The sequence below is a fragment of the Pangasianodon hypophthalmus genome, chromosome 4 (assembly GCF_027358585.1).
Source record: "Pangasianodon hypophthalmus isolate fPanHyp1 chromosome 4, fPanHyp1.pri, whole genome shotgun sequence".
NCBI lineage: Eukaryota > Metazoa > Chordata > Actinopteri > Siluriformes > Pangasiidae > Pangasianodon > Pangasianodon hypophthalmus.
In genome coordinates this window covers 27,988,759-28,016,460 of record NC_069713.1, presented here as the reverse complement: position 1 = coordinate 28,016,460, position 27,702 = coordinate 27,988,759, and the positions used below count along the sequence as shown (strand labels likewise).

At 40.5% G+C, this 27,702-nt stretch overlaps 1 protein-coding gene across 1 annotated transcript; it reads left to right on the top strand.

Moving 5' to 3' along the window:
- Positions 1-1,760: 1,760 nt before the first annotated feature.
- Positions 1,761-27,429, top strand: LOC113540236 (KN motif and ankyrin repeat domain-containing protein 4). The gene is made up of 10 exons (XM_026936576.3): positions 1,761-1,971; positions 4,596-4,668; positions 4,766-6,184; positions 14,270-14,348; positions 14,433-14,750; positions 14,826-14,907; positions 15,007-15,226; positions 16,826-16,968; positions 17,936-18,136; positions 25,326-27,429. The coding sequence occupies exons 2-10, from the start codon at positions 4,653-4,655 to the stop codon at positions 25,437-25,439; spliced, it is 2,592 nt and encodes an 863-aa protein (XP_026792377.3). The 5' UTR covers positions 1,761-1,971; positions 4,596-4,652; the 3' UTR covers positions 25,440-27,429.
- The last annotated feature ends 273 nt before the right edge of the window (positions 27,430-27,702 follow it).

The window sequence follows — 27,702 nt, the reverse complement described above, 5'->3', positions numbered from 1 at the left end:
GATCCAATGAAATATAAGAAATATAGTCATCATAACAAAGGTGAATGAATGAGTCTGTGATTATTTTCCCACCTATGTTAGCATGAGGACGAGGCTTGTGTTTAAATGCTACAGGTGATTTTTACCCCAGGTGATGAGACAGAGACTGATGTTTATGATGCCGATAATCAAAGTCAGAACTCATTTTTCATTGTAAACTTATAATTCTTTACAATTTGTCAGTATTGTTATATTTCCCTAAGTTAATTAGGTTATAAATGTAGAAGTAGGCACGGTGACTTTTAGTAGAACTGGAATGAAATCTTCAAATGCAATTTTTTAAATTTTTCAACTCAGACTTTAAAGCTGGAACTTTACTTATGGTTGAGAAGCATGTAAACAATATTCCAGACATATTTCCATTCAGGAAAATTTGTATTTTTCACAAATCTAGTAGAAAATATCAAAATTTGCCTCAGTGAATATTTTATGAGGCTGGCATTTTTCATTCAAAACAATGTACACAATACAAAGTTTGGAATGTAGCAAGTGCAGGGCCATGAGATATACATTTGGTTAAATTCCCACTAGAGAAAAGTTAAATATTTGGTTGGAGTCAGATGAGATGTTTTGTAGTAGTGTTTTTTGTTGGGTTTTAAAATTGTGATTAAGCAATTACAGTAAACTGTGTTTTTTAATTATACCACATTTCTTCAGTTTTGGATTGTTATAGATATAGACTTGTGCTATAAAATGATTGGTCGTTCCTACATGACCATATACAATCAAATGTCCAGTGACGTTCATTCTGATTATATTACTAATTGTGCATGAGATATTACTCTTTCTTTGGTTTTTTGTTAGTTTTGCATTTAATCTTAAATAGCTTGTTAAAATACATTTTCAAGCATGTGCCCCATAGGAGTGTAATGATACACAAAATTCAAATTCGATACGATATAGTGGTGTCTCGATACAATGCATTTTCCAAACAGCAAAAATAAACATTGCCTGAACATGAACATCTCAATTTAATAATGACACAGTATTTGTGTGATCCAGATAGAATGGGACAAAATGAAGCATGGCTCATTAAACATTAACTCTTTGGCCAAGCATTGACCAGATCTCAGCAAAATGTCCACCCGAGCTACATCTCACAAAAAGCCCAAAATCTAGCCCAAAAGGTTTGTGCCCTGGGCTTTTCTCTCTGTTACAGGGTGAGTTCAGTGATATCTGAGTCGTTTACACATAAACTTAATGCCACTCAGCATCAGAGAATTTTTTTGTAATGGTAAATCACGAGCAGGGGAAAATTCAGTATCGCACAAGCTAGTGAGATACAGTTGATAGATGATATTGCTGAGTGAGTTTAATGGCAATTAGCTGAAAATAAAAAGCCCTGAGGGAAGTGGTATGTAGTCGGCATCACTGCTATGTCCTGTGAGGGTTTTACAGGCTCATGGGTCCCCCTCTAAAGCCCTGTGGTATTTTTTGATTAAAGTTGATGTTAAGGCCATCTGTGGTGTATTAAGTTACACTCTGACTATGTGTCTGTTTGTTTTTATGTTTGTGTATGTGTGCACCATAGAAGTAACTTTGGGTTCCTAGTATATGTCCTCTCAAAACTTCTGACACATGGCTCTTGTTTTTATAAATGTCTCTTTAGCACTACAACACACAAAGCCCCACCCACACACTCCTACTGGCCGACTGGTTATGTTTTCACCACTCCTACCTCCTCTCATTGGACAGGCCCTACAGAGGGAGGCATGAGCACCCACGTCCATCCTCCCTGTTCTCAGCTCTCAACACAATAATACTGCTTTATGTTTTCAAAGAATTTCACATTGAGGAGCTTTTACATCCCACTGACTCAGATTGTTCTGCGTCTGTGAAGGTGCGGGGGAAAGAAAATGACAAACTGGAGCTAGACTGGAACATACCATCAGGGGAGCAGGGGAAGCTCATTCCAAACCTGTAGGAAGACAGGTAATGATTTTCAAAGTCTTTTCAAAGTTTTATATTTAGTGCAAAGTTTTTGTTTTTGCATGCCTCATTTTTGTGAAATGACTAAAGTCAGTACGGTTACTGGTACACAAAAAAAAAAAAAAAATAAAAATTCATGGAGATGGCAAATGAGAACAAGTGGTTGTTCAGTGACGACAATGGGAAGATCCGCTCCAGTGCTGCACAGGATATGAACAGCCTTTAATGTCATTTCAGTGTGTAGATCATGAAGTTGTGTGTGTTTGGTGCAGTTTTCACCACACAAGGTCTCACGTAACCGCTGTGCATGTGCCCTTATTGTGTTTGGCAGCGAGCCAAGATCTGCATGGTCCACATTCTGTCAATAGAGTATAAAAAAAAGGAAGAAAAAATGGAGCTAGACAGAAAAAATAAAAAGTGGTAAAGAAAAGAAAGTACTGAAACAGATCTGAAAAACAGATGTGTGTGTGTGTGTGTGTGTGAGAGAGAGAGAGAGAGAGAGAGGATAAAAAAGAAAACACAGTTCTTTATGACACAGATCTCATTGTAAAAGAGAGACACTAGGACCTTCCACACCCTCACCACATAAAGTGGAGGGTCAGAGAGGGACACACACAGGCTTTGGCCTCCGTCCTCAACCCCAAACTCCAAATAGACGAGAAGGAATGAGGTTCTGTGCCGAGGAAACCACACCGCTGAGGGGGCCCTAACAGGAAGAATGGAATGGCTGTTGCTGTCGCACTCCATTGTGTGAGAATAAACAAAACCAAGTTTTTAATATATGAGGTGGAAAAAGAAAACATTTTTTGACTCCAAAAGCTAATCCACAGGCAGAAGTTCAACACCATAAACACGTGCGGTTAGACGTCTCTGAATCACTGCGGTCAAATCAAACTAAACGCTATATTCCCGGTTTGGCACCTACAGCAGAACCGAGCTCAAGCTCTGTTTAGTTCTTAAGTTTCTATACTGTGCCCCATCCATTACAGAAACCACCCCCACTCTCCCTCTCACAACCTGCATACTGAAATGCTACTGAAATGCTGAAAAATGCTCATTTCCTCCCACACTGCGCTGTTTATGCTTTTATTTTTGAAGCGTTTAAGAGATTTTGAATTGTCACAGGTTCAAATTCAATTTGTGGTCTGAGAAGGAATGAAGGAATGCCATGGAAAGAAATGTATTTATATGAGAGCAGGGATTTTGGGGTGGTGGTGGGGGCTGTTGAAGGGGGACAAAAGTATGTGCTTATAGGGAGCAATAATTTCAAATGAGAGAAGGAAGAAAATATTTAAGGTAAAAAAAAAACAAGGAACCACAAGGATATTAAAGAAGAGTTGGCACAAAATGTGAACAGAAAATTATTATTTATATAAATAATATACAAAAATCATAAATATGTTTATAATAATAATAATAATAATAATAATAATAATTTCCTTTAAATAAACAAAGTTAATTACACCCTTTTTATATATTTATATTTTTCAATTTAACCACAAATAATCCTTCAGAGTTCGTGCACTCAGTCATGGACTGAGACATGGACATGGACATTTTTAAGTTATATTAGTGTTGGTGAAGATGCTATAAAAATGCAAGTGTGCCATACAACAGCTCTGTGAAGGTAAACTCTGAACTTCAGGATACAGGAGACATTTTGTTTTAAGTTACGCTTCCTGATAAAATTAAGATCACAGAGTCTTTTTTTTCTTTCCTTTTTTTAATGCAGCTTAGTATTAAATTGAGGCAAGAAGGACCATGAACTGATCAGCTCTTGTTCTCCTGCCTGTGTCTGACCTTCACCCTGATTATATCTGTAGAGCTCATGTTATGAGGAGGAGGTTTTTGATAAGATGGGTTCTGTTCAGGATAGAGTGAGCATTGTAGAAGCACTGCAGTTGGACTGAGTTGGTTTGGTTTCAGCTGTTTGTGTGTTTACGGCATAGCCGACATTGTTTGGGCTGTGGCTGCTTTTGTGGTGCTGTGTGGTCAGGAACAGAAAAAGAAATGGAGAGAGAGCCATTTGAGGTGGGGCTGCGGGCTTGAGGACAAAGTCTTCTACAAAGTTTTCTCAACAGCGTACAACATTGGGCCCATTTGTGATCGTGGCACACATGCACAAGTTAAGGTGTAAGATCGTGGCATTTTATATTTGCTGTATTTTTTCTCAGATATACACAAGACAGTATCTGCAGGAAAAATTAAAGCCCCCATGCCTGAGAGCTTTGTCTGCATTAACAATGAAAAAGAGAAAAATTCAAGACTTCAATCAAAGCCTCCAAGGAAAGTATTATTTTTGTGGTATTTATTTCAGAAATGGGAACAAATGGTGACTTCTGGAAGACAGTTTGGTGTTGCGTTTGCACACGTTTGCAAAGAGGTCTCAGAATGCACACTTTAAGACCAGCAGGAGCTCGAAAATATGACTGCACTGACAGATTTTGAATCACATCAGTGACACATCAGTGCAAGTACATTCCTTTATGACCATGAAAATAGCAAAGGGTGCAAAAATTGGCTTGGATTACATTGGCGACAAATTAGAGCCTTCTATCTTCTGTATTTCTATTGTCCACTTTTCTCATTTTGAAATCAGTCCGTCATCATTATTCTTCTATTCTCAGGTTAAACAAGGTATGAAAATTCCACCAAGCTGAAAAAACAGTTGAGGCCCACAAACAATGGACACAAAGAAAGGTAACAACCTTAAAGCCTCCAGTTTATCTGTCTTGACTAAACTCCATGGTTGTCAAGAAGCCAACACTTAATAATTGCTTTTCTCCTGTTTTCTCAGTGAATGGTGTTGCCCCAAAAGAAAACGGAAGTCATAGAAAACCACCCTCCTATTCTGTCGAAACCCCCTATGGATTTCACTTGGACCTGGATTTTGTTAAATATGTCGAGGACATCGAAAAGGGCAACACAATCAGAAGGGTGCAACTTCAGCGTAGACCGCGTGGGCGGAGCAGTGGAAACCTGTCGCGTAACCTCAGTTTACCTGGGTACAGTTGCAGATCCTCTCAGTGGAACTCAATGACCATCTCATTTCCCAGAACTCGACTTGCAGACTCCCAGCAGCCGTGTGATTTTCAGTGCAGCAGCGATGGCGAGTCAGCTGGTTTCAGCAGGCAATCAGAGTCTTCCTACAAAACCTCAAAGGCGTTTGATGAGCAGCCGTTGGGACCACATGTGAGGCCAAATCTACTGCGGGCCTCGAGTTTACCCTTAACAGTGTTACTGAGAAAATACTCCACTGAGGACCCGACCAGCCCCAATGGTTCGAGGGATTTTCTCTCTCAAGAAAACGGTTCTTCTGAGGACGTCTTCCACAGCCCAGGAGGCGTGAGCGGGACTTTTCAGCAGCTGACTGCAGCTCTCCAGAGAGTTGGTGAGCTTGAAGAGGAGATCAGGATCATACCAGAACTTAAAGCACAGATATGTATCTTACAGGAGGAGCGAGAGAGGCTCCTGCACACATTCCAATCCGAACCTGACAACACTGTGACTCTGGACTTTCCTAGAGGTGTGGTGAAGATGGTGGAGAAAAAAAATAAAGCAAACAATGACTGGATGGATCGGGAGTATGATCAGCTGGAAGAGAATGTCAAGGCTTCCTCTGAGCAAGTTGAGGCAATTGTAATAACCACAGAAAAAAACTCACTAGCAACTAAGAGAGATCATGAAGTCGTTGAGGAGTTGCAGAAGAAAATCACAATGCTAGAGCAGAAGCTTCACGATCTTGAGTTTGATCTGAAAAAAACGACAAATCTTCTTAAGGAACAGGAACAGGAGAGTCGTATCAAGGACAAGAGAATCAATGAGTTGACCAAACAACATGCAGAAAACATCTGGGTTAAACTAGACAACGTGAGGAACACACCAGACATAGAGAACAAGTTAGAACCATCTGTGCAAACATACTCACCTGACTCTGAATCAAGTAAAGCTAACCAGGTGTGTTTAATGGAAGAATTTAAACCCTGTGCAACAACAGGACCTGCGGGATCACAAGCAGACATGGAGCACCATGTGAAAAAAGTCAGAGAGCTCCTACAGGAGCAGTGGGAGTGTCTTTGCAGAAATGAGGATTCAGGAAAAGTGCTGTCCTCTGAACATCTACACCCACGAGTCTGTTCCATCCAAAGACAGCTGGTCTCTTTAGTCCACCTCCTTACACTCTATATATCACCTGCAGGAGATGCACCACCATCAGGTAAAGCTCTTTACACCACAGCACTGTTGAATTTCAGTCAGAAGGTGTTGATTAATTTTCTATAACAGCAGCTCTGGGAGTAGTGCATCTGCAAATAAAAAAAAGGTTTATTTAGCTCAGTTGGATGTGCTTTGCCCCCTGTATCAGGAGGTTGCTGGTTTAAATCCTAGTTGGGTCTCCAGGATATGAGTGCTGATGGTCTCATGTGGCAGCATGTGAGGTACAGGATTAGAGAAGTCTAGGGGGAATTTGGGTTAGCAACCCCATGAGTTATGGATTTTGAGACCTGCATGGAAAATTCAAAAATTTAAGTGCTCTGGTTTATAAAGACTAGTCACATTTTAAAATTATTCTTCTATCAGATTCCATTATTTAACCAAAATGGCTTACTTCTGGAGTCTGCCGTACCGTTGACTCCCATCTAACCGAGTTTGGGATTTAACCAAAGTGGCAAATATGAGAACTGAGTGCTACTGATGGTTAAGATGCTTTAGGTAATTATATGTTGAGTGCTGATATCAGCTACTTATATAATAAACTATTCTTCTTCTTCTTTCATGATGCTAAGCCATTTATGAAGCCAAATGTGCATTAAAGCAGCACTACTTGGGTCTGTCTGTGGTGCAGTGGTTAGAGTTGTGGCTCCTGCAGATGAAGGTTGTAGGGTTTCTGGTTATGAATAGTGTGTATAAAATCTCTTTTAATATTGATTAACCAAAGACATATAAATATGTGCCTGTTTATGGTTGCATTTGGAGTTATTTCACCCGAACAATTGTGACAAGCCAAATGAGTACCTTAGGGAACTTTTTAAAGTTCCCAAAAAGCACAGGTACAGCATACCAACCGGAGTGTTACTATGAGGACGTGATGAGAGCTGAACCTCCACCATTGCCTCTTCCACTGAACATTTCATTGTTGGCTCTCTGAGTCATTTATTAAGCACTATCACCACCAGTGGTGCAGCGGTTAGTATTGTGGACTCTGCTGTGTGATATCCCTGGTTTGATGCCATGTTTTTGCTTTGGCTATAAGCATACAGTGAAAAGTGAAAAGTCCTATAAAAGGAGTGCTGTTGAGCAAGACATGGAGTAAGACATGTTTTAACAGAGCTCCTGCAGAATCTGTAATAATTTAACTTTATGACAGCTTTCTAAGTCCGAAACCTTACAGTTATTCACTACACTCACCGCAAATAAACATAAAAGGGTCATTCCACCTCAAGTGGTCCAATGCAGGTTGCCTGACCATTTTTAATTTTCCTAATTTTTTTTGAGTGAATACCTGTATGTATTGGCTTTGCAAAACCACCATTTTTTAAAAAAATTATTTTACTTGGTTTAACTACGAAGGCCATCTTTGTGTCATGGCACGCAACAAATTTTGGTTATACATCTGCTTACGGAAACCTTAAGATCTCTGCTCAGGATGGTCTTAGCTCCTTGGAACCAAAACACTAGAGTGATCTAAAGTGATCTCTAGAGCACATTACAAGGTACATGGACATATATAAATATTTTATTGTAATGCTGAAGATTGCACACAGTTCCACTTTTAGGGTCAATTTATAATGGGAAGGGTTCGAGTCTCAGTCTTAATTTTTTTTAGGGGGTACCTAATAAGTATAGTGTGTATGCAGTGTGTAATCAACACTTCGGGTTTAAGATTTCTCATTTTTTAAGGGGCAATAAAGTGCAATTTTTAAAAAAATTCCCCTCAATTTCGGGTTGAATATCTCTGGTGTGGGACTAGATACGAATCTGAAATCTTCAAAGTAATAAGTCCTCTACAGTAGCATTCTGCTGTGCAAATTTTGAGTTTCCAATTCCACTGGTTACAGAGCTAGGGCTAGTAGAAATCTGGGGAAAAGCCTACTTTATACATGTATTTTGAGAAATAAACAGATGTAACATAAGCATAACAAATAAAAATGAACAGTATCTTACAGTAGTTATGTTTATGACTGACATACAATAGCTTATGCTTGTCAATGAGGTCTAAAATGTTAATACATTTGATATTGGCAACAGTGAAGCATGATCTTTGCTTGCACTTTCTTGCCCCCATAAAGAAAAATAAGAGAATTCTCAAACCTGAAATGTTCTGCATGCACACTATACTTACCTACACTATATTGCCAAAAGTATTGGGACACCCCTCCAAATCATTGAATTCAGGTATAAAATCTAGCACCTAGGCATGCACACTGCTTCTACAAACATTTGTGAAAGAATGGGTCGATCTCAGGAGCTCAGTGAATTCAAGCGTGGTACCGTGATAGGTTGCCAGCTGTGCAATAAGTCCATTCATTAAATTTCCTCACTACTAAATATTCCACGGTCAACTGTTAGTGGTATTATAACAAAGTGGAAGCAATTGGGAACAACAGCAACTCAGCCACGAAGTGGTAGGCCACGTAAAATCACAGAGTGGGGTCAGCGCATGCTGAGGCGCACAGTGCGCAGAAGTCGCCAACTTTCTGCAGAGTCAATGGCTACAGACCTCCAAACTTCGTGTGGCCTTCAGATTAGCTCAAGAACAGTGCGTAGAGAGCTTCATGGAATGGGTTTCCATGGCCGAGCAGCTGCATTCAAGCCTTACATCACAAAGTGCAATGCAACGCGTCAGATGCAGTGGTGTAAACCACGCCACCACAGGACTCTGGAGCAGTAGAGACCTGTTCTCTGGAGTGACGAATCACGCTTCTCTGTCTGGCAAGCCGATGGACGAGTCTGGGTGTGGCGGTTGCCAGGAGAACGGTACTTGCCTGACTGCATTGTGCCAAGTGTAAAGATTGGTGGAGGGGGGATTATGGTGTGGGGTTGTTTTTCAGGGTTTGGGCTTGGCCCCTTAATTCCACTGAAAGAAACTCTTAATGCTTCAGCATACCAAGACATTTTGGACAATTTCATGCTCCCAACTTTGTGGGAACAGTTTGGGGATGGCCCCTTCCTGTTCCAACATGACTGCGCACCAGTGCACAAAGCAAAGGTCCATAAAGACATGGATGAGTGAGTTTGGTGTGGAGGAACTTGACTGACCTGCACAGAGTCCTGACCTCAACCCGATAGAACACTTTTGGGATGAGAGCGGAGACTGCAAGCCATGCCTTCTCGTCCAACATCAGTGCCTGACCTCACAAATGTGCTTCTAGAAGAATGGAACTTCTAAACCTTGTGGAAAGCCTCCCCAGAAGAGTTGAAGCTGTTATAGCTGCAAAGGGTGGGCCAACTCCATATTAAACCCTACGGATTAAGAATGGGATGTCATTAAAGTTCATGTGCATGTAAAGGCAGACGTCCCAAAACCTTTGGCAATATAGTGTAGGTACCCCCTAAAAAACTTAAGCTTGAGACTCGAACGCTTCCCATTATAAATTGACCCTAAATGTGGAACTGTGTGCAATCTTGAGCATTACATTTGGATTTAAGTTCTAAGTCTAAGGAGCAAGAATGTGCAAAATGTTTATATATGTACATGTAATGTGCTCTTGAGATCAGTTTTTTTTCCAAAGAGCTAGATAATGAGGTTTCCATAAACAGGTGTATAACCAAAATTTGTTGTGTGGCATGACACAAAAATGCCCATCATGGTTAAACCAAGCAAAATAATAAAAAAAAATGGTCAAGCAACCAACTTTACAATTATTGGACCACTTGAGATGGACTGACCCAAAATAGACACAGGACTAGTATCACCGTTGTAGATGACGGCAAATCTCTGCAAATATAAATACTCCCTCCAATGCAAAGTCTTATTGGGACTAGGCTATTTATTGGCATTTATTGGACTGTTCATATAGCTGCCTGTTATTCTTTTGCAGCTCAGAACCAGGTCCCTAAAATTACCTGGATATATCCATGTTCTTGAGGTCTAAGAATATTCTCTTTAATTCTGCATATGCAGGTCCTACTGTTCCCCTGGGACCTCTCAGTGTTAAGGAAAGTGATGCAAAAAGGTTTCTTCTCATGATCACAAATTTGCCAGTATGTTAGTTTTAAGAATTGAAACATCTTTGTACTTTATACAGCTGCCTTTCTCTTTCTCTCTCCTCCTCCTTCCGCGATATAGACACTACGCTACATATATGTGCACACCTCTTGATTATGTACTCAGACATACAAATATGTGGGTTCCCCGCTTGCCTCACTCCCTTCCCCCTCTACAGGATAGAATGTGTCCCTCCACCCATGTATAAAAATCAATGGGGTCTGTAAAGTTTGTAAGTTATAATGTTAAGGGCCTTCATAGCCCTTTGAAGAGGAAAAAGATTCTACGTCAGCTGAAATGAACTAACCTTCAGATAGCGTTCCTGCAAACTCACCTGTCTGATGTAGAACATGAGAAACTAAAGAGATCACGGGCAGATAAAGGGTATTTCTCTTTTCATCCATCTGGGAGAAAGAAAGGAGTATCTATTTTGATACATAGACAAGTAAATTTTACCTTGGCAACGACTCATAAAGATACAGAGGGAAGATTTATTTTGCTAAATGGCTCAAGAGATAGCATAGATGTCTCGCTCATAAATGTGTATGCACCAAATAAAGATAAAACTGATTTTATTAGAAGAGTTTTTAATGCAATAACACAGCATAGCGCTGGAATATTATTAATAGGGGGGGAACTTAAACTGTATTATGTCACAATTTATGGACAGACAACCTATGTCCAATACCCCACTCTCCCTTAGTAAAATGTTAAAATACCAATCTTCTGAGCTAGGACTTGTGGATATGTGGAGAAACAAATATCCAAATTGTAGAGATTTAACTTTTTGCTCCCACAGACATGCATCCTATTCTAGAATAGATTACTTTTTACTCCCAAGGCTGAGCTTCACAGAATAGCCGATATGAAGATATTGCCAATGACGGTCTTGGCCCATTCACTCATAGAATTGTTATGGGACATAGGATATAGGCCAACTTCCAAACAGTGGAGACTAGATGCATCTCTCCTGAATGATAAAGAATTCATTACTTTTGTCACAACAGAGCTTAAATTACAGTACAAATGATTCCACAGAGGTATCACCACTTATAATATGGGATTGTGTAAAGAATACTGTACCTTAGAGGCCAGATTATTTCATTCACAAGCACCAAGAAGAGAAGCTAGACAGCAAGAATTGGAGCAAAAAATTAAAAATTTGGAATGACTGTATAAAAAACCCAAAATCCATAGCTAATAAATAAACTAAAAGTTGCCTGAAGATTGAAGGTAATTTAAGATTTACTAACCAAATATATTATGAACATGGTAACAGGGCAAGTAGATTATTAGCAATTAGATTAAGAAAGCAAAGATCTTCAAATATTGTACAGAAAATAAAATCTAGTAACTCTATCAACCCCTTTACCAAACCAGATGCAAGTGCTGAATCCTTTGCAGGATTCTACAAATCCCTATATAAAAACACAGATTTTCTGCTCCGATGCTAGTACTCTGGCATCATTCCTAAAGAATATAAACTAACTGAATGAACAGAGTCAGTGGCAAAGTATCTGGATGAGCCTATTAAGGAATGTGAGACGGAGACACTCTCCATGTTGAAAAACAGCAAAAGTCCGGGACCTGATGGGTATATTATTGAATACTACAAAAGTTTTAAAGAACTAAAATCTCAGATTCTACTAAAAGCATACCATTATGTGCTGGAATCAGGCACGGTGGCCCCCTCATGGAGAGAAGCAACCGTAGTAGTAATTCACAAAGAGGGTAAAGAGGATCCTGCTGAATGTCAGTCATATAGGCCCATCTCAAAGCTGAACAGTGATTTATGCATACTAAAGATCATTCTAGCTAAAAGGGTAAATTAAATTTATTAATCAAATTATACATCTGGACCAAACTGGATTTATTTCAGGGAGATATTATGAGGATAACCGTCACAGAGTATTAAATATATTAAATATCACTCGATGCACAGGGCATTTGACTGTGTGTCCTGGCAGTATTTATTTCAAACTCTTGAATGTTTTAAATTCGGTCCCACTTTCATAAGGTGGGTACAAACACCCTACTCAAGCCCACACACTTCGGTTAGAGTCAATGGACAATGATGGACGATAGAATAGTTAAGGCCATCACAACTGGAGGAGAAGAGCATAAGCTATTGCTATATGCCAGTGATGTCCTGCTCTTCCTAACAGAACCTGAAACAACAATTCTATATTTAAAAAAAAACAAATTAATTTTACAGTATGGATACTACTCAGGATATAAAGTGAACATGGATAAAACTTTTGAAAAAAAAAAAAAAAAAAAAATTCAAAACAGAACAAAAAAAAAAGAGTAGGTTTAATTGGCCTAAGGATGGTTTTAAATACCCAGGTATCTTTATTCCCTCTTCTTTAGAAGAACTACATGATGCAAACTATAAGAAAATGTCCTGCTGAGGCTACTCTATCTATTCCAAATGTTGCCTATAGAAGACCCAAAATCTACATTTGATAAGCTGAATAAAATAATTTCAAAATTCATATGGCAAGGTAAACGACCAAGGATACGGCTTAAAACAATACATTTATCTAAATCAGATGGGGGCTAGAACCTCCAAATTTCAGGTATTATTTCTGGGCTGCACAACTGAGACCTCTGATCTCTTGGATGAAGAATCACAGATACAATCAATATTAAAAAAAGCCTTTGTTTGATATATATCTTAAGGTTCTTCCTCTCAGATATGTCCCTAAATGTGGCTCAAATGGGAGAGTGGACTAAAGTCATGTTGAAAATTTGGAAATCTATACAAGCATCATTTGGCCTGTCTAAGAAAATCTCATCAGTAGCTAGTATAAGCTATCTTAAGGGCTTTGTACAAAATGTGGTCTCAATACGGACTCAGCTATTTGCATCAAATATCCCATAATGGTTAACTCAGATCATTTGAACAAATAAGAAATGAGTTTACACTCCCAAGGACTGAATTTTTTTTAGATATTTACAACTGAGACTTTCCTTACAACACATAAGGAATTAGAAAATGTTAAAAGACTCTCCCCAGTAGAACTCTTTTTTTAAAGAACTACAAACTGGACATGAGGTTAAGAAAATAATTTCCAGTGTATACCTAATATACCTGTTTATGAATCCAAGATAAAACCTGACCCTCCATCATACAATATTTGGATCCAAAAAGTGTGGGAGCTGTACGAAATGGAACAAATCACATATGCACTATGGCTTCAGAGGCCGAAATTTTTAAAGAGATGCACCCCTGTAATGCCTTTATTAATGCAATAAGATAATTCATTCCATTCGTCCAATTCATGTCATACTTGTTCTAACTACCTCAAAGTCACCCGCCCGTCTCTTATTTATTTATTTTACTTGTACATTAATCTATTATTATTATTATTATTATTATTTGTTTGTTTTTGTTTTTACTTTTTTCCCCTTTTTTACCTTCTTTTTCTCTTTCTATATTTTGTATTATCAAATATACATGGAGGTTTTCATTTATTGTATAATGTACTTGATATAGCTAAAACTGAATCATTGTCAGTGCAGCTGAAATATGAAAAACTAACATGCAAAAAAAGTAAAATTGTACTGTATTGAATGCAATGTTGAGGTTAAAAATAAAGTATTAGTTTAAAAAAAGTCCTATAAAACATCATACAAGCATGAGATCCTGTGGCTCATGTGGATGAGCTTTGCCATGGGGTTGTGAGATTGCTGATTCAAACCCCAGCTAAGCTATGAGAGTACATGGTTTAGGGATAATATCTGAACATTCCCAACAAGGGTAACCAGTTTGTTTGGCGAGAGACATGGGTATCACATCAACACTTTAGCTCGCTAATTTACAATTCCTTATCGTTAACACATTTGGTCAGTATCTGAGTTTATTGCTCTATTTTGCCTCATAGTGGAAGTGTGTGGTTTTTTTTTTAAATCTTTTTTTACACTTCTGGTCCAGTTTTAATTTAGAACACAGATTCTAAATTTATTTGGTGGGCTGCCTCACAACCTTCATCAGGCCGGTCTCAGCACATGGGACGTATGCTTGAAACCCCTGGTGTATACAGTTAAACAATGTGTATCTCTTATTTGAACCTGGACTGTTGCTCATTTAAGCTCAGGAGTCCATGATGGAGGACCAAATATATGTGGTGAAGACATGGGAAAGTCCTGAACAAGACTATGGAAGAGACCGGTAACCTCCTTATATACACTTATATATCACATTACAAACATCTGGGTTTGGTACTGGTTAGTAATTTCAATAATTTTACTACAGATTTGTTCTGAGCAATTCTAGCAAAGTAGTGGAGGGCAGCACGAGGCCAAAGGATCCTGCTGAGGAGGGGTTTAACCAAAAAAATTCCCAAACTGAAGAGCTGCCAGGTTCTACACTGACCTCCAGAAAGCAAGAGCTCATCGGAGAAGCCACTGCAGAGACCACACACTTGAAAGTGGCTGAAGAACATCATGAAGAGCAGGACAGGATGTGTGAAGCAAAATGTTTAGAAGATCAGGCAGTAGAAAAAGAGGACAAGCAGGATGGCACATGTTCAGGAGCTGGATCAGAAGAAGCATCACATGGTGAAGGAGGAAGGTGAGACAACATCACGTGAATATGTTCACACAAACAAACGTAATCATTGTGTGTTACTAAAACTGTTTTTCTCAGGGGGGTGGAGACTGACTTCATGAATGCGTGTCACTTCTTAGAGAAACACATGGATGAAGTTTCTGAACCAAATGATGAAATGGTAACTCACAAAACCGCACAGTGAAAAAACGTTTGGGTTTTTTTTGGGTATGGTGTTTGACCTACCAACCATCACTTTTATTCTTTTGTTGACCTCTAGAGGCAGGCTTTGACTGTGGTGTTCCAGCAGTGGTTCCACGTGTGTGCTGAGGAGAACTCGTGTGCCGACACGGTCGCTCTGTACATTAATGAAGTGGCCACAGAAACCCCCGCAGTGCTGCAGTTCCTGGTCAATATGGTGGATGATAATGGAAACACAGCCCTGCATTACAGCGTGTCCCACTCAAACTTCAGCATTGTTAAACTCCTCTTGGACACGGGTCAGTGACAAATCAAGTGCAATAAATCAACTCACTATAATATCTTACCTTGAGCACAAATTATCTTTTTGATACTGCTAAGTTTGTCACTTTTTTCTCTTTCGAGTTTGCTTTTCCTAATTAAATTTGCTTACCGTTCTTTAATTAGACAATTCTAAATTCTTTGTGTTGTTTTTGTCCTAAAGATAACAAAACGTGTGACAAAACCATTACAGTGTCATGGTTAGTCACCGTGTATGATCTGACACTTACCTCACCTTTGACTTTTTCAAAACACTGATTAAAATACAATTCCTTTTACTAAGGTCTATTTTTTTTAACCCAGTCAGTTTCCTTACTCCAGTGGTTCTCATCCCTTGTGTCTGGCTGTGACACCCCCTCCCTCTGGACGTGTCTTAAATTACACTATAGCTTGTCCGAGCATGTTCCTAACTTTATCATAAAAGATGGCTATCAAACACGGCATCGCTGACCACAGCTAAACCAAACAACATTCTGTTTCTGGCTAAGCGGCCCAGCACACCACTAATTAACAGATGAACAATTAACGTATCTGATCTTTTTGTTTATATATGCAATCTGGTGAGGAACATCTCTGTGAGTGTTTTTGTTATATATACAATGATATGCGAAAATTTCATAATAAATATCTTCATTTCTTCAACTGTTCATTTAATACAGCGATACCGTGATACTTTCAGACTAGGTTATTGTACTGTGTAAATTTCAAACCACAACACCCCTAATCACAGATACACATGGAGAAAAGCTCTCCATCACCATGACCATTGTCCATCACATCCATCTTCTACAGGTCATATTTTGAGACTTGTCTACATTTATAATGTAACAAATTGGTTTTCACAGAATGCTCTGACAATTTATCAATATCTACGCACACGGATCTCACCACAACGCTTTACAAACAAAGCTCATATCTCTCGTCCAATAGGAGAGTAGTGGGTGTGTCTTTGCCTAAAAATACACCAAAATAAAAAGTGAAGAAGAAGAATTCAGAACTGCGGTGGAAAAAAGTAAGATAGATAAATAGATAGAGAGACGGACAGACTTTATTGATCCCCAAGGGGAAGTTAAGTGTTAGTACACAACATTTCCAGAGAAACAAAACCTCCTACAGCCTCTTTACTTGCATAGTTGATAAAGGACTTTTGTCCGAAATGTCCTGTTTCAACTTTGTGTTCTACACTTAATTTTTACTACAACTATTCTATAAATATTAAAATATTATATATTTTAAAGTCCCTGACCATCTGAGAGGTCTTCTCCTAGGAAAAGTTTCAGTCATGAGGATTTTTTGCTGAAATCCATGAACACACACTGACACAACTGTAAGCATCCAAACCACCGTTCAAGGCATCTGAGCCAATCCTGAATTACTGCTCAGCTAAAAAGAGGACAGAGCTCTGGAACCACAAACTGCTATAATGCCAAAATTAATAAACCATATCCTAAAATATTCAGAAATAAAAGCTTTTACTTTCAGTAATTTTCAGTGTTGTTTACACAGAGCCTGAATACACTCACAGAGAAGTTCCTCACCAGATTTTCTCCTCCAGCTGGATTTTCTCTTTTCTCCAGGTGTGTGTGACGTGGATCTGAAGAATAAGACTGGGTACACAGCGGTCATGTTGGCGTCTCTCCAGCCGGTGGACACTGATACAGATATAAAGGTGGTCCAGCAGCTGATGGAGTTCGGTGATGTTAACGCTCGTGCAGGTCAGGTGAGTAACGATGCTGTTTTAGCGGCGAGATGATGTCACGCTGATGTGGAACAACATGCATGGAGAACACCAAGTTATTACTCCATAGGGTCATTCTTAAATTGATTCCTCTCTGCAGAACTAAATGAATAGGGGTGGAGTCAGACCTGATCCAACTTCTCCTATAAACTTAACCCCGTAACCCATGAAACGCTCTACAACACAAAACAACACACTTATCAACACACACATCAAGCCTGAAACATGCAGAGGTGTCTACCCCTTGGACTTTTGGTTTGACATCACTCAGGTAGGAGGAACTAGATCAGGTCTGACTCCACCCCCTGGACTATTTTTGGTTGTTGTTCCACTCCGCCCAGGTAGGAGGAGTTGGATCAGGTCTGGAAAAATCCCCCTGGACTTTTGGTGTGTCTTCAAATTAATGTAGTGTTTTTTTTATGTAACTTTTTAATGTCAGTTCAAATAGAGTATAAAACAATTTGAATTTGTATTTTGGAGTTGTTTATGCACATTTTGCTGTTGTTCCTTGGTTTAATTTACATTTTCATTTTATTAACGTGTCTCTGTGAACGCTACCAACAGGTAGCTAATGTTAGCCTCAATGTGCATGATGTAATGTCAGATGTTTACAAACCAGATAAAAAAAAATGATGCAGGGTTAAGGAGGTTTGTTTAAAATCTAAGACTATAAAAAATGACAAATGTAAGACAATTCAACATTATCAATACCCCAGAAAAGTGAATTGCGAGATAATTTATTATATCAACATTATAATATCATATTGCCCAGCTACATTTTTAAGAACCCACAGCACTCTGTTACACTCTTATTATTTACGTTTTTTTTTTTTTTTTTTTTTTTTAAATTCTAGCGCCGTTGACGTTTATTATTTCTCATCACCCCACGGGATTGATTTGGTACGTTTATTAAACATCTAATACACTGCGTCCTGTACTTTCCCTAAAGGTGGGTCAGACGGCGCTCCACCTGGCGGTCAGACACGGCCGAGCGTCCATGGTGAGACTCCTTCTGGCACATGGAGCAAACGTTAATGCTCAGGATCAAGCGGGAACCACAGCTCTGATCAGCGCCTGTGACCGTGGACACGCCGACATTGTCCGAATTCTGCTGCAGGACCCTGACTGCGATGTGAACCTTACAGATAAGGTAAGAATACCATTCAAAGTCCAGATTAAAGTTGGTTCAGTAAGAACAAAAAAGAAAAAAAAAAGAAATTTAAACAATTTTAGACATATTGGTCTAATGTAACTAATTAAAATGGTTGATGTCTGTCTCACACAAAATCTTTTTTCCATAAATATGTATACATTCTATAAATCTGTAAATGACCAAACAAATACATTTTTAGTTAATATGTAGAAAATGTTAACCAGAAAACAATACCGTGTAAATTTTTTTTAAAAGCCTGAATACCCAGTTTCAAAATGTACAATGATTTACAAATTACATCAGTTCAAGAGAATTACGATTTTTTATTCTGTCTGCTCAATGTTTTGTTTAATAAAAGGACTCACTTTTCAATAGCAGTGTTTTGATTTTATTTTTGTCAGTTAAATCTTAATTAATTACTGCTTTTCAGTTTTCAAAAGAGTAAAACAAAAGCACATAATGACCACAATTTATACAACAGTTCAAAACAGGAGCAAAGTGAATTGAGAATAATAATAATAATAATAATAATAATAATAATAATTAAAGCTGCAAGCAGCAGCTTTCAGGGGCCAAGCACCCAGACTCGGTGAGCCTCTCATTCACAGATGCACTACAGTTGTTGCATAAGCAATCACAGGAAAGCAAAGCCATAACTATAGGCAAAGGGATTCAAGAGTGATTTGAAGTTTCACACATTTGCTAGTCCGTTATGGTAGAAAGGTTTTTGAATATCAGCGTTCCTTTGATAATTTTTGTTTAGACAGGTCTCAAGATGATGTGAGCCAAATTTGATGAAGATTGGACAAAATGAGGAGGAGTAGTAGCAAAATGGCATTTAAACAGAAGCATTTTTAGGCATGTTATTGTAACTTTTTACGAAATTTGTTGCATAGCCTCTGGTCCTGAATATGCCTACCAAGATTTGTGTCAGTGTGCATGGTCGTTGCTGAGATACAGCCTCACTTCCTGTTTGGCAGCGTCACCATCAGATTTGTTGGCACATTATGGGCAAACCATTTGGAATATCAATATTCTTTTAATAATTTTGTCCAGGTTGGTCTGAATATTATGTATATCAAATTTGGTGATGATTGGACAAAATTTGTAGGAGAAGTAGCGAAAAAACAGTTTTTGACAAAATCCAAGATGGCAGAAAATCTAATTAGGCCATAGGGTGTGTTATCTCGACTCAGGGAATACAGGAATTTTTTAATTTACTGACTTTTAAATTTTGCAAACACGGTACAAAATTTATGACCATAAACAAATTAGGCCCAAATTTGACCTGATGTTGGTGCTAGAGTGTTGGCAACACTTGGCCCGAATTTGGTCAGAATGTTCCGTAGACCCTCCCTAATCAGTGTGCCAAATTTCATAACTTTTTACCAGGTGTTTTTTGGGCTGCCATACACACCCTAGCCAGAAGAAGAAGCAGAATAATAATAAGAAGAAAAGGTAGAATAACAGTACGGTGCACCTTTTGTGCTTGGCCCCATCATCCTCATCATCATCATCATAATAATAATAATAGTAATAATAATAATAATATTAATAATAATAATAATAATGGGGGACATGGTGGCTTAGTGGTCAGTACGTTTGCCTCACACCTCCGGCGATGGGGGTTTGTATTCTGCCTCCACCCTGTGTGGATGGTGTTTGCATGTTCTCCCTGTGTTTCAGGGGTTTCCTCCCCAGTCCAAAGACATGTATTGTAGGCTGACTGACATTTCCAAATTGCCCGTGGTGTGTGAATGTGTGTGTGAGTGTGCCCTCTGGTGGGCTGGCACCCCATTCAGGGTGTCCCCTGCCTTGTGCCCCTAGTTTCCTTGGATAGGATCCAGGCTCCCCTGTGTAGGATTAGCAGTACAGAAAATGAATGAAATAATTTCATTGTGTCCAGGTTTCATTTCTGTACTAGTGTGTTAATTTAGCTTTGTAGCTTCAGTGCAGAAATAAAGAGACAAACTTCAGACACCAAACATCAGCTGATCAACTACATGAGGGACAAGTAGAAACGAATACATTTTCTTTTCTTGTTTTCTTTTCTTTAAGAAACAGTAGATTGTAGTTGGGTTCTGTTACAGGGGAAATTAGACACTAAATATATTTACTGCTTGAGGAGAAAAACAGTGTATATGAAAACATAAAGTGCCTTCAAACACATTTTATTATGAAAGTGTTCAGCTGAGTGTGAGCGCCGCCTAGTGGACACAGTTACAACTCAGCTTCTGAAGAACGCCTGATGCTTATTGTCTGTGCTTTAAATTCAAACCTGTATTTATTTTTTATTTATTATTTTAAACTATTTGTTGACAGAGATCACTGTTTTATTATATTTGTAAATGACACTAAAAGTTTTTGGATGCTGGCTTGTTAAAACTTTTTTTTTTTTTTAAATATAACAGCATAATTTGAGAATTACATTTTGAATATAAAACAGCTGAGGTAGTGTTTTAAATCTCCTCATACCCATTATTTATCTTTCATTTTTTTTTATAAAGTAAATATTTCAGTCATAAACTATTCTTGGCATGAATTCTTCCGTGAATAAATATTTTACTTGACTTCATTAATAAACATTTAAATACTACTTTTTTTTTTAACGAAACCTCATTTTGCAGAGTTGGACAGATTAGATATCAAATGATCAAACTGACTCTCAGGATTATGATTATAAAAATTTTTTGTAGTTTTTTCTCACCTTATTATCTTTCTCAACTCCTACAGGAAGCAGCCTCCTGAAAATCTGTGGTGTTGGTTTTTTGTCACAGTTTTTTCCAAAGCTGAAAAAAAGCCTTAATTTTGAGAAAAGTACAGTGCAATGTCAAGTGCATTTTTTTTTTTTTCACTTCTCAGGCAAAAAGGGTTGCAGCTCAGGGGTTATGTTCAGCAATATTTAAATAACTTTGCAATATAACTAGAGGCCACAGATTTTGTTCATTCTGGGACGTTTATTGGTACCGCAGTCAGTAATCACCTCAACATCACTTGTCTTCAGTTAATTATGTGTATATACACATCTGGTTCTTGTGTCTTTGTTTATAAAGTACCTTGTAATTATTTACTTACCAATAAGTTTATATCCGGTTTGTATCCTGCTTTCTTGTGCTTCACTGATTGATTTCTCAAGCACTGTTTTCTAAGACACTGACTAAAGAGAGTGCAGAGAGGCAACCATCGAGACAACTGCCTTCTGTGTAGGACAAAGAAAAAAATTCTCTCTTTCTCTCATCAATCAGAGACAACTAATTAATAAATATATAGCACAAATTTTGTTAGATACAGTGTCAGAAAACACATGAACAAGTCCCGATGTGATGATTTACACATGCAGGTTGTTTGTACAATGCTAATCTGGTGGCAATAAGTTCCCTTTCAGGAACTCGAGCTGCGTCGAAAGGCTTTGGGAACGCCCTGGTGAGACTACGTTCTGAAGCACGTGTGAAATCAGTCCAATGGAGAAGCGAGATGTCACGAGCGGGGTGACGTGAGCAACCAGGAAGCATAAAGGCGCACCCGGCAAACGCACGTTAGCGTCTGCTCTTCAGCGAGCGCGTCTGTGTATGTGTGTGTGTGTGTGTGACAATGTCAAAGCGAAAATCAAAGTCTGTGGCGAGCAGATGGCATTTCAAATCGTGTGTTCCTCCCTGCCCACGCTATCTCTCGGGTGGGGATACGATTTGTGCGTTGTCTGTCTGGGAGCGGAGCATGCACAGTTAGCTCTCGAGGGGGCTAACTGTCATGACTGTGGGCTTCTTCCGCTCCGTGTGCTCCGCTCCCGCCTGGCCGTCTTTGATGAAAGCGGCCTGGTTCGCGATCCTGCTGGGTCTGGTCCCGCTGTTGCCGAGGCACAGCGGAGACTGTTATCGTGGGGATCGCAAGTGGAGAGATTGGCAAAGCTTATACAGCGGCAGGTCAGGCCGGTGTGTGTCTGCACACCATGGCGGTGTTGCAGGCGTACCAGGCCGACCTGCTAAAAGACCTGGACGAAAGGGAGGAAGGGGAATCCGACGTGGTCGCTGAACTACGTTGGGCCACAGATCTGTTGCTCTGGGCCACCAAAGAAACAGCCAGAGCCATTGGCCGTTCAATGGCAGCGTTGGTGGCCACGGTCTGTGGTTGAATCTGTCTGAGCTTCAAGACAAGGACAGATTCCTCCCTCGCCGATCCCAAGTCTTTGGGGCTCCTGAGCAGGAGCAGCCCCAGCCGTCTAGCTCCTCATATCGCCAGACCCAGAAACAGCATCGCGACGCAATCACGGCCCTGGGAGGAGAGGTACACACCTCAGTATACGGTCCCGATCCTCCTCAGTGCCCTAAGAGAACTGCACTGACACCCCTGCCACCCCCGGTGCTTCAGGGTTCAGTGAGCTCCAACGGACTAATTTCCCAGCTGCCGCCCAGCAACGGTACAGCACGGGAAAGCTCATTCCCTCAAGTGAGGGTGCTAGAGCAGTCAGGCTGGTCATTCCCTGCCGGTCATCCGCTTCAGGGCACCTGAGTGTGCTTTCTCCATACAGAGGACCACTTATCTGGGCGTGGTGTGGGATTCGACAATGATGCAGGCAAGGTTGTCTCCTGCTTGTATCGAAGCAATTCTCACAGCCGCGAGGGGAGTGAGAGAAGGCCAGTCACTCACTGTCAAACTGTTTCAGAGACTGTTGGGTCTGATGGCAGCTGTGTCCAATGTGATACCTTTTGGCCTGCTGTACATGAGACCCCTGCAGTGGTGGCTCAGGACCAAGGGATTTTCCCCGAGGGGGAACCTGCTTCGCATGATCAAGGTCACACGGCGATGCTTACGTGCCTTAGATATGTGGAAGAAACCTTGTTTCCTGTCACAAGGCGCGGTGCTGGGGGCTCCTTGTCATCGTGTAACGCTAATGACGGACGCCTCCCTCAAGGGCTGGGGAGCAGTCATGAGTGGCCTGTGGGACCTAAACTGCCTGGAGATGCTGGCCATGTCCCGAGCTTTAAAACACTTCCTTCCAAACCTATGGGAACATCATGCATTTGTCCGCACAGACAACACATCGGTGGTCTCCTACATCAACCGACAGGGGGGTCTGCGCTCGCGCCCCCTATACAGGCTGGCGCACCAGATCCTCCTGTCCACTCAGGGAATGCTCCTCTCACTCAGAGCAGTCTACATCCCTGGGCACCTCACTCAGGGAGCAGACATCCTGTCGAGACAGGGGATGAGGCGCGGGAATGGAGGCTCCACCCAGAGGTGGTGGAGCTCCTCTGGAAGGAGTTCGGCCAAGCGGAAGTGGATCTATTTGCGTCACAGGAAACGACACACTGCCATGGTGCAGACGTGGCCGAGGCTTCGTCTGTATGCTTTTCTGTTCTGGAGAGAGTATGCTGGGACGGGGTCCATCTTCTGCTAGTAGCCCCATTCTGGCCGGCCCGAGTTTGGTTCTCTGACCTTGTGTCCCTCCTCGACGGCTCTCCACTGGAGATTCTGATGAGGAGGGACCTCCTCTCTCAGGCGGGGGGCACCATCCTTCACCCCCTCCCGGAGTTATGGAAGCTGTGGGCATGGCCCCTGAGGGGGCACAGCTCCTAGCATCCGGTCTCTCAACTGAGGGTGTTGAGACCATACTCCAGTCCAGAGCTCCTGCCATGAGGAAACTGTATGCCTTGAAGTGGAAACTTTTCACTTCTTGGTGCGGACAGCGAATGCAAGACCCAGTCAACTGCCCAGTTGAAACAGTTCTGGAGTTTCTGCAGTAGCACTTCTCCGCAGGGTTATCTCCCTCCACTCTCAAGGTTTACGTGGTGGCCATAGTTGCTTACCACGCCCTTCTAGGTGGTCAGTCATTGGGAAGACACCCATTTGTTACACGTTTCCTCCGTGGCACCCAGAGGCTGAGGCCAGTACAGCACACCAAGGTGCCCTCATGGGACCTGGTGGTGGTTCTGGAGGCTTTGTGCAATGCCCCCTTCGAACCCATTTAAGATACTTCTGATAAGCTCCTCACGCTGAAGACTATCTTCTTGGTCGCTATATCCTCTCTCAGGAGGATAGGGGATCTTCAGGCACTCGCTGTATCGTGCCTCGAGTTTGCCCCGGGCATGGTTAGGGCATTCCTTTACCCAAGACCCGGGTATGTCCCTAAAGTGCCCACTTCTTCGCCTGGCCCCGGGGTACTACAAGCCTTTCGTCCTCCTCCCTTCCAGGAAGCAGGTCAGGAAAGACTCAATCTGCTTTGTCCAGTGCGAGCACTGGACGCTTACGTCCACAGAGCTGCCCAGTGGCGTAAGGCAGATCAGATGTTCGTTTACTTTGGTCTGCATAGGAAAGGTGTTCCAGCGACCAAGCAAACCATGAGTAGGTGGGTGGTCGAGACCATTACACTGGCCTACGAGTCCTCTGGCCTCCAGTCACCCATAGAGGTCAGAGCGCACTTGACTAGGGGTATGGCGTCCTCCAAGGCTTTGTCAGTAGGCGTGGTCCTTCGGGACATTTGTGCTGCAGCAGGCTGGTCCTCTCCGCACACATTTGTCTGTTTCTACAATTTGGACCTGACATCTACCCCAGGGGTCCCAAGTTCTCTCGTCTTGATGTGCTCGCCAGATACACACCAGGGACTTGCTTGTATAGCACAGTGGGTATTCTCCTTCCAAAAGCGTTTCGACGCAGCTCGAGTTCCTGAAGGGGAACATCTCTAGGTTACGCATGTAACCATGGTTCCCTGAAGGGAATGAGACGGTGCGTCTCTCTGCCATACTCCCTGCATCCCTGAGGGGCTCGCTTCAGCAGAAGCTAACATGTGCATTTGCCTGGTGCGCCTTTATGCTTCCTGGTTGCTCACGTCACCCCGCTCGTGACGTCTCCAGCTTGCTTCTCCATTGGACTGATTTCACACATGCTTCATAACGTGGTCTCGCCAGGGCGTTCTCAAAGCGTTTCGACGCAGCATCTCGTTCCCTTCAGGGAACCATGGTTGCATGCGTAACCTAGAGACACTTCCATTACTTGTTAGCTACATTAGCCTCATAGCTTCAGTCTTGGCTGATGAATAACATTTGCAGTAAAGGGACAAAGAACATGGTTCATACTTTTTTTTTTTTTTTTTTTGCTAAACTTCTCAAACTCTCATCTGATTTCCAGTAGAGCACTTCCTGTCATTCTCTCCTGGTATGAGTGTAATGTTCGTCTGCTCTGTGTGTTACAGGGAAGTCGCAGCGCTCTGTCCCTGGCCACACAGGCGTCACACACCGAGATCGCAGACCTGCTTAAAGCTCGGACCACCAACACTAAAGCCCATGACAAATGCAAGATGGCTTAGATACGAGAACCTGCTCGGTGGAGAGCTCCATGAACATGTAGAAACCTTTCTGCATGTTCATTCTGGAATATCTACAGTTTTCATTATGTTTCTGTCATAATTTGCTTCATTTGAATAATAAGGCCATTTTATGATCAGTTATTATTATTACTATTATTATTATTATTATTATTAGTCTTGCCTGAAAGATGGATGCGTGGATTCATTTATGATTTTGACTGAAAGATTGCGAAAAGGTAAATTATTTGTGCTGGAGTATTTCTGTGGAAGACTTTCTACAGTTTCGCCATATATCCTGTAAAATAATCATCATTTTGTTCTACCGGTCTCTTTAAATTACACATTTTATTATTCAGCTCTGATTATGCACAGCTTGTCAAACTCAACTGTTGACTCATTTGTAATTCTAATTCTAATCATTGTGGTTAGCGACTGTCTCATATCAGCAAATTCACATGAAAATATCCTACAAACAAGTTAGTTCCTGTTCTCACTTACGTTATAGCAGCTATAAACAGTCATTCCCTCACCAGCCTCTCTTTATTTCTCTTGCTGATACTGGAGACTCCTGATACTGGAGACTCCTTCCATAAATGTTAAATAAATTACAGAAAACTTCACTGCATCAATGATTTTTAAAAGCAGTTTATGTGAAGTGTCTGCTGTTAGAAACGATAACGTATTAGAATGTTAAATGCAGTAGTATTCGTTGTGATTGAGTGTTTGATTGGTCGATCAAATAGTTATTCACCCTCAGTGAGACTGTGTGTCACTAACCTGTGTGTGGATAACTGCGTGTCCTTTACCTGGACCTTCTGACTGTCTGATCCCTTACTCTGCAAATACATCAGGCAACATGAGCTCTGTGTGTGTAGGAAGTGACAATTCCTGTTAATGGAGCTGAAAGAAAATTGAGGCACTACATCATTAATGTATCCCTTCAGTGCACACGGTGTGGCATCATTAAATCCAAAACACAAACACATCTCATTAACTTCATGGTCAGTAGAGATTTCACTGAGACGCTTGAGCGAAAGAACAGAAGATACACAGCTTTGAATGTTTTTTATAACAATCCAGAGAGAGAGAGAGAGAGAGAGAGAGAGAGATTAAAGCTTTCTTAAATAGAAATGCAATGAAATTCAAATAAAATAAAAAGGAGAAATGTACTAAAATAAGGCACTAAAACAAAAACATTCATTAAAATAAAGCTGCTGTGCAAAATAAGTGAACAATGCAAGCTATAGAAAAAAGTGTCATAATGAGAAAGGAAAAATAAAGACAAAAACAAACATGCATGAATAAGAAAACAAAAACTTTGGAAAATTATTTATATTCAGGAAAGTCCTCATCATTTTATACAAATAAATTAATTGGCCAACAGCATCGTCTAAAATCTTATGTACATTTATTTTTACATAATCATATCAAAAGTATTTGTATGAAAACCTTTACAGTAAGTTCAGCTTTCACACAAACAGGTTAATCTCTCAAACACACACACACACACACACACAGACTTCTTCCCCCTTCCAGTTATCCTTGATGTGATGAAGTTTTGATGGAGAGAAAATTAAAAAATTAACCATTTTATCCCCAAAGCACTAATTTCAGATTGTGTTGTACAGTGTATTTGTGGTAGTCACGCGATGGCGTATGTATACCACAAATCCTCTATCCAGCCACCTACAGATGAAACCGCATCGTTTCCCAGAGGTGCTGCTCTGCCTGAAGGTAACTCAGCCTTGGGAGGAGCGCACCACTTGGATTTGATGCCTTGGTGCTGCGCTTGAAGTTCACTCAAGTTCAACTTTACCTTTTCAAAGCACACCTAATAATATGAGCCGTCATGTGTGACGTATATATGATGTATGTGATAGAATTAAAATAAAAATGTTATAACCGGATTTCTGTAAAGCTGCTTTGTGACCAAGCTGCTTTAATGTCCATTGTTAAAAGTGCTATACAAATAAAAATGTACTGAACTGAATGTAGCAAAGATGCGTGTTTTCTCTTATCTCCCAAAGCCAGAACCGTTTTTTTGATTGAGATTTAGATAAATGCTGGATTTAGAAACATGCAGATTGGACTAATTTTATGAATGATGTATGTTTTCACACGTTTTGATGGCCTTGCGGTAAACACTCTTACCAATTGTAGAGTGCATCTACCTTCACTGTTAGCGAAATGCACAATGGTGATCATCTGTAGGCATCCTCACACACATGCTTGAATGCTTTGGTAAGATTTTCTCTCACGTCTG